The 7,867-nt window shown below is 35.2% G+C and overlaps 1 protein-coding gene across 1 annotated transcript; it reads left to right on the forward strand.

Moving 5' to 3' along the window:
• Nucleotides 1-367: 367 nt before the first annotated feature.
• LOC142982700 (NADH-ubiquinone oxidoreductase 49 kDa subunit-like) lies at nt 368-7,500 on the forward strand. The gene is made up of 10 exons (XM_076129337.1): nt 368-494; nt 943-1,058; nt 2,134-2,243; nt 2,693-2,894; nt 4,220-4,407; nt 4,840-5,003; nt 5,431-5,550; nt 5,937-6,066; nt 6,411-6,556; nt 6,909-7,500. Exons 1-10 carry the CDS (start codon nt 400-402, stop codon nt 7,036-7,038), a joined length of 1,401 nt encoding a protein of 466 aa, XP_075985452.1. The 5' UTR covers nt 368-399; the 3' UTR covers nt 7,039-7,500.
• Nucleotides 7,501-7,867: the final 367 nt, after the last annotated feature.

The raw sequence follows: 7,867 nt of genomic DNA on the forward strand, positions 1-7,867 counted from the left end.
GCTGTTTATGATGGATCCCTGCTGAATAGGGTGCCACTAAGAGTTCTATAAAAAAATTCAAGCCACTTTTGTCTTACCCGAGAATCAAAACTGAATTCATCATGAACATCGAATCAGTTACGATTAGGATAAGGCAAGTACCAGCCCAACATAAAAACCTTTTCTAACATAGAAACGTTTAAAAAGAAAGTGAGTATGTAATACATATATAACAAAGCTTATATTTCTTATTATAACAAGCTGACCCGGAGCCAGACTTCTAAATAAACAAGTCTAGCTAACAAAAAGTGTTAACGGATTTAATGTTTACCTTAGATGATGTCATGCCCTTATTTTTATTCTGTGGTTATTTATTGACATTAGACATTTGTTGTTGAACGGATTGCAGTCCCGTCAAAAATGTCTTCGTTGCTAAGTGTTATTTTGCGAAAATCTAACAGCTTAGGCCATACAAAGGCTCTATTGAAGAATTCACCAGCTGTTTGCAATGTGAAGTAAGTATTAGACACTACTAAATATAAATTACTGATATAAACAAGACGTTATTATGATAATAACATTATGTAACTTTTGAGGTTACAAGTTGCAAGTTTTTTTATCTTTATTTTGATAATATTAACTTGCCCAATATAAAGTTTATTATAACTGAACTAAGTAGTCAGTAAATACTAGCATTAGAATACATATAACCCGCTCTTTGAATGCTTAGTAATCATAAAAACATCAAATCATTAGGTTAGAAAGTTTATCAACAATAGTTCTGTAGGTAGGTACAGTAAATAACTTTTTATTTTATTGAAAAATAAACGCAACAGGATTAACTTTCATTAAAATCTGATTTTGTTGTTATTTTGTTCTAAAAACAAGATGCTAAGAAACTTGGACAAAACAAATGATCATTAGATAATACTTAACTTTAATCTACAATAATTTGTTTTAAAGCAATCAGCGCAACGTCCACAAATGGATGCCGGATGTAGAGTTTGTGAAGCAGTTCGAGGGTGCTGTCATGTACCCAGATGAGGTCACCTCCCTGTTGAAACACCCACCTTACCATGGTAAGAGTTTAACATAAATAGACTATGGCATTTCTATGTATGCTACAGTATGTCTGCCAGGTGTTGGTATTGTCACAGAGAAATATGGTACTGCTTTATTGGCACTGCTAGTGAATGAGTTTGGTATGTCAAAATCTAGATTAATGATTATCCTATGTCTCAATAAGTGTGGTACAAAGCAAAAACCAGTGCTTAAAAAGTCTGAACTACTAAACTCAGCAGGTTTAGTGTTGCTTTTTGCGGGCTACTCCTGTGTTGTTGGTTGTCTGTAGGTATTTTATCTGTCAACACTGTTACACTCTCTAGGTCGTAAAATGCTATACAAGTTCACAGCAATGAAAAAACCAGAATCACATCTACTCTTATGTATAAAACTCTGAATTATTTATGTATTTATATTTTAGCTTAAGAAGGCTGTATAATGTATATGAAACTGTAAACTTAGGTTCAACCAATGTACTGATTATATTCTTTTCTTAGCACCCACAAAATCAACGATGGAGAAGAAACATCTAAGATCATGGAACATAGCTATTATATTCAAATTGTGAGTATGTGTCCAAGCCCATTAATACCTGGCCTGAAGGCTGTATAATTGAGGTATTATAATATTTCACATGTTTATATATTGTATTAAATTTTCATGCATGTTTTAAATTCAAAATTAGTGCTTTTCAAAGCACTGGGGGCAATTGGACATTTAAATCGGATACATTTATCAAATTATATTATTGACTAACAAATTGTTTGTTTTATATTTATTCATTGTAATTAATGTTACTTGTAAAATAGTATTTTTATGTTGGAGCTACATTAATGTTGTTATTTGAAATTGTGTACTTAAATTGTATTTTATGTTGCACAATGTTATTCTAAATTATACTAAATTGAATATAAAAAAACCTTGTTATTCTCGTAACATCAAAATTGTTGCCAAATAACTGACAACTCACAATATCGGTTTACAATTAGACATTCAACCTCATGTTAGGCTGAGTGCCAAACTCCAACATAATTGGGAAAGACTTGAAAGAAAGTAAATTATAATAAATAAATGTTTGTATTTAATTGACAGGTGTACTCGCGCCGGGTGAAAAGCAAGTGCGCAACATGGTACTGAACTTTGGACCACAGCATCCCGCTGCTCACGGTGTGTTGCGACTAGTGCTCGAGTTAGATGGAGAGGTGAGGATAACTACTAACTTCTTACATCCATATACTCTCAAAAAGAGGTCCTAGAGTAATAAGAATTATGAAAATGTCTCAAAAGTGATGTCTGTTTGCGTTCTTCTAATTCGCGTAACAGTTAATTCAATTGCATTACTTAATTGGAATAGTAATATTCGTTACATACACACGACATACACGTGCACGTGCGTGTATGTGTACGCATGTACGATTCAAATAAATAGAGCTTTGTATAAGCAAAAATACGTCCCATGTATTGTTCCGACAGCTCCCTTTCCAACCAAAACCACCCGAACCACGAATCATATGCCCCAAACTCCTGGTCATTATGTTTGACTTCATTACTACTTATTGAATTCCATAAATTTACCATCAAAATGGTTTCTCAAACAAAGTTATCTGGCAACTCAAAAATCATGCTCAAAGATTTTGTATTCGTTCCCTAGACGGTCCGCGCGGCCGACCCGCACATCGGGCTGCTCCACCGCGGCACGGAGAAGCTGATAGAATACAAGACGTACACACAAGCCCTGCCGTACTTCGACCGCCTCGACTACGTGTCTATGATGTGCAATGAACAGTGCTACAGTCTCGCTGTGGAGAAACTACTCAATATCGACATACCGCTGCGGGCTAAGTATATTAGAAGTAAGTGCTTTTTCATCCTATACTTATAATAGGATAGTCGCCTACCAGTCAAATCAGCTCCTCTTTATGAAATGTCAAAAACACATTTTAGTATAGAAATATGACGTAGTGACGTCACTATGTCATATTTTCGTTGGTATCAAATGAGTGTCTTATAAAATGTTTCAGTCTGTAATAATTACAATTTTAACATTATTTACGAAAAAAGCTACATCTAGATTTTACGAGTACAAGATTATTAAATTTTCATGAACTCGGTCTACCTTATTTTAAAACGCTATTTTGATATTGTTGATGTATATTTTATCGCGTATACAGTAGCTATTTTATACAAAGTAGACTAGATGAAAAACAATCATCAGTGGTTAATAGGAGTACAGCATAATGTGACGTAATTGTAGTTGAATTTATAACAATGAGATCCTATGTGCAGTAACTACTTTTAATATTGTCAAATGCCGGAAAATGCAGTATAACCATACATTAATCTACGTCTTAAAAAGCTTTGCGATCCATTTGTCTAAATAGAAGTATCATCAATTTATAGGTCTGTCAGTTGAATACGCTATGATTAGCGACCGGCACTTACTATCTTATTGACTTATCGACTACCTGGTCGATGGCTTATCGCTATCAGCTGATAACGAAAATATATTTGCCCTCATTCACACTTCACTAAACTGTGAGAAAGAGCCGGATAAATTATGAGGCAGAAATATTCTTCAAATGTAGAACCTGTCTATCTAACTTATTTCTGGTATTATATTAAATAAAAATTATTAAAATAATAATGAAATCAGTATATCCCGACTGTTTAATCTGCATATATTATGCTTAAAGCTAAGGGTGAAAATCCCTCCCAAACTGACACTCTGGATGCACAATAATGCACATCAGTAATACATTCACATTTTCTCATATCATGGCACAATTTCAATCAAACAATCTAGCCTAGCTAGCTATGTTGGAGTCAGCTTCAACCAGTTTTTTACAAAGAGCGACTATCTATCGGGCCTCCACAACCTAGTTACCTGCGTTAAAATACAATATCCTTCGGTGAGACTGGTTATCAGATTTTCAAGCTTCTGACTACTGTCAAAGTCTTCGAAAATTACGGCGGGGATCCACAATTTAACGTACCATCCAAAACACGAGAGTTCTCTGAATGTATAATATGGTCACCCATCCACAGAACAAGCTCGTCAAACGTAGCTTAACCTCCGAGATCGATCCGCGGGGCTGTTGTTACCTAAGCCACGAGCTCCTCAGCATATAAACTTGCGTCTTCTTACTATTTATCTATAAAAGCATAATGCCTTTTCCAGCACTGTTCGCGGAAATAACCCGTATCTTGAACCACATCATGGCGGTGGGCTGTCACGCGCTGGACGTGGGCGCGCTCACGCCGTTCTTCTGGCTGTTCGAGGAGAGAGAGAAGATGATGGAGTTCTACGAGAGGGTCAGCGGCGCGCGCATGCATGCCGCTTACATCAGGCCTGGCGGAGTCTCACTGGTAAAGAAATAACTTAGTTGTTTTGTGTTAAATGTTAATTTTAACAGTGTTGGAAGAAATCTGTGTCATCTTTCTTTTAGATAGATTTATATGGCATCAAAGAGTCTGAAGGACAAAGGGTTTTATTCTGTGTATTAACTAAAATATTGAATAATTAACTCAGTGGGATATGATAGGTATTTAGTCATTATGTGACCAGAGTAACCCCCTATTTACGAATATTTACGTCACTGTGCCCGTTTGTGCACGCATGAGTATTTGCTGAGTTACGAACAATATCCTTTGCCAATCGCATTGTATTAGATTCTTTGTTTCACGCGATGACTCTTCAAATCAAAAGTAGGTAAATATGCAATGAGAAAAGTTTAGTAACGACTTACTAAGAAAATCTTTCAAACTCCATCACAATAATTTATCATTATTTGTTACTAGGACATGCCAATCGGTCTAATGGACGACATCTACGAGTTCGCGTCGAAGTTCGCGGAGCGGCTGGACGAGGTGGAGGACGTGCTCACCACCAACAGGATCTGGGTGCAGAGGACCAAGGACATCGGCCTTGTTACCGCACAGGATGCACTTAATTATGGATTCAGGTTACTATTATTTTCACTTAGCTATATTTTTTCGATTCTTTAGTGAGAATAACGCACTTAACTATGGCTTCAAACGACTTTTTTTTCAATTAGTTATATTTTTACTATACTTTGGTTAGGAATAGATATATTTGCAGATACTTCGTCTTAAACTGTCTGTTAACTCTGGCTTTGTTTATGCCACGAAGAAAATTTAGAAAAATATTTCATGGTCTCTCGTCTACCACGCGTTAAGCGATTCGGATCAAATTTTATGATAGACAAATAAAATTGCACAGGACTTCTTTGTTTTGTACTTACTTTATACCTTTTTGAATCCTGACGAAACCCCTCAAATTCTATTATATTATGTGAGACTTGTCGTTTATCCATCTGTATATTAAACGTTCGATTTTAATTGTAGATTAAAGTATTGTTCTGTCCCTAGTGGTGTGATGCTCCGCGGGTCGGGCATCAAGTGGGACCTGCGCAAGACGCAGCCGTACGACGCCTACGACCTGGTCGAGTTCGACGTGCCCATCGGTACCAACGGAGACTGCTACGATAGGTAAAAAACTTATATACTCATATTTAAGCTCTTAGGAAATAGTAGTACCTACTATCATGTTCAAAACTTAGACGGGCATTTGCTTTTGTTCTGATATAAATTTTGCTATGATTCACGCAGTTGTGTATGCGACCGCTGATCACAAGGTTTTAACTAGATTTTTGAGTCGAGCCACAACTCGACTTAACGACTTAATACTAAACAACACTTTGTTTTAGTATTCTAATAAATTAATTATTTGGGATTGTCGTAATCCGAAGTTTAGATCCGTATTTGATAGTAGACTTGCCCTCTATTTCGTGGGACCAACTTTATAAAACAGTGAATTATAAGAGTATTAACACGACAATATGAAGCTATAAAAATCCATATTCTAACGTCCACAGGTACTTATGTCGCGTGGAAGAGATGCGTCAATCGCTGCGTATCATCGAACAGTGTCTGAACCAGATGCCGGCCGGTCCTATCAAGACTGACGACGCTAAGCTCACGCCACCATCTCGCGAAGAGATGAAGGTACAAACATACTATAAATATTAAATTAACTGCTTAAGAGAATAATACATAAAAAAAACCATTTATTATCTTTGTTGGCGTTATACGGACGTGTACGTCATATAAAGCGTATATGCACGATTTTGCTCGATTGTAAGTCAAACTAGATTTTATATTAAGTAGACTAGATTTTGGATTTATACCTGTACTATAATAATATCAACAGCGTTAAAATAATCAATCTGGATTTATTATCGACAGACTTTAAAATTCAAAAACTGTTGAAAGTTAAATAAAAATTAAATCTTATCTAAGTTTTATTTATTATACACATCACACATTCATATCTATTGTAATATTTGCAGACAACAATGGAGGCTCTGATCCACCACTTCAAGCTGTTCACTCAAGGCTACCAGGTGCCTCCCGGCGCCACTTACACGGCGGTCGAAGCGCCTAAGGGAGAGTTTGGCATCTACCTCGTGTCCGACGGAGGATCCAAGCCTTACAGGTAATAAATATTCTAATATGATAATAACTATTATTAAAGCCCAGTTAAGATAAAATACTTGGCTATATCTGTAAAAAACTTGTACTACTTGTACAGTTAAAACAAATGTTATAATATAACTTAACTCTAACAAATGTATGCTAAAACATGGCCACAAAAAGAGAGATATAAAAATAATTTAAATATTTTTTTTATAGACGAGAGAAAAACACGGAGATACCTTTGTGAAAGATCTTTGTCGTAACATAAATTAATAGAACTCTGCATATTGACCATAATTTCGTTCGTTCGAGTTATTTTATATACTTCAATCATCCAAAAGTCTTATTTATTTCTTGTTTCTTTCTCCTAGATGCAAGATCAAGGCGCCCGGCTTCGCTCACCTCGCGGCTCTAGAGAAAATCGGCAAGAACTCCATGTTGGCCGACATTGTAGCCATCCTGGGAACACTTGACGTTGTGTTCGGCGAAATTGACCGATAAAATAATATTTAGCAACTAATTTAACCGGTGTTACCGATAAAATACGGTTTTACGGACAAAACAAGATAGATAACTGCCTTTGACATTTTCGTCCAAAACCGATTTTGTCGGAAATGTACGGTTTTTTGTAACGCACGTGATTAAGATGTTGTTGTGTTGGTTTGTCGGTAAACACGGGTGTCGGTTAACTAATAAATAGAATAAAATAATATACTATCAATGAAACACACTCAAACAGTATTCTTCAATAAAACAAGTCCTGGAATTGCATTTATTTTTCCAACTTGTCATTTAATTTTGTTCCTATTTATTCGTTACGTTTTCGTCCATACTTCATTACTTCCAAGTATATATATTTTTATAGAAGTCAAAGTATTATTGTTTTTTTTCCTATCGCTCGTGTCGATCCTTCACCAAATAGATGTGATCATTGTAAGTAAAATAAATGTATTTAAAATATAAGATGAGTTTATTTGGACAAACTTCTTAAGTTTACTGACCTTTTGATAGCAGATACAGATATTAAATATTTATAATAAATCTAAATACTTAGATGGTATATTAATAAACTATGACAAATATAAATGACTAAGTAATTTTAATATCTTGTGAATGGACCACTGGTCAATAACCATTTCATTTTGTATGAATTGAATGTGTGTATTTATAATGACAAAGTCATACTGTTTTACGAGGCTTCTATGTGATATTGTAACGATTTTATTATTACAGTTGTTTGAAATAACATTCCGTCGTCTGTTAAATTTGTGTTTTATTTATATACTAATTGATCCGCACTGAACTGTTCAGAAATTATTTTGGATCTTTT

Source organism: Anticarsia gemmatalis, chromosome 22 (assembly GCF_050436995.1).
Source record: "Anticarsia gemmatalis isolate Benzon Research Colony breed Stoneville strain chromosome 22, ilAntGemm2 primary, whole genome shotgun sequence".
In the NCBI taxonomy this organism is placed as follows: domain Eukaryota; kingdom Metazoa; phylum Arthropoda; class Insecta; order Lepidoptera; family Erebidae; genus Anticarsia; species Anticarsia gemmatalis.

Coding starts and splice junctions, on each gene's coding strand:
- LOC142982700 (XM_076129337.1), top strand. CDS start 400: ATGTCTTCGTTGCTAAGTGTTATTTTGCGAAAATCTAACAGCTTAGGC. Junction 2,244..2,692: donor TGCTCGAGTTAGATGGAGAG/GTGAGGATAACT, acceptor TTCGTTCCCTAG/ACGGTCCGCGCGGCCGACCC. Junction 5,551..5,936: donor AACGGAGACTGCTACGATAG/GTAAAAAACTTA, acceptor TAACGTCCACAG/GTACTTATGTCGCGTGGAAG.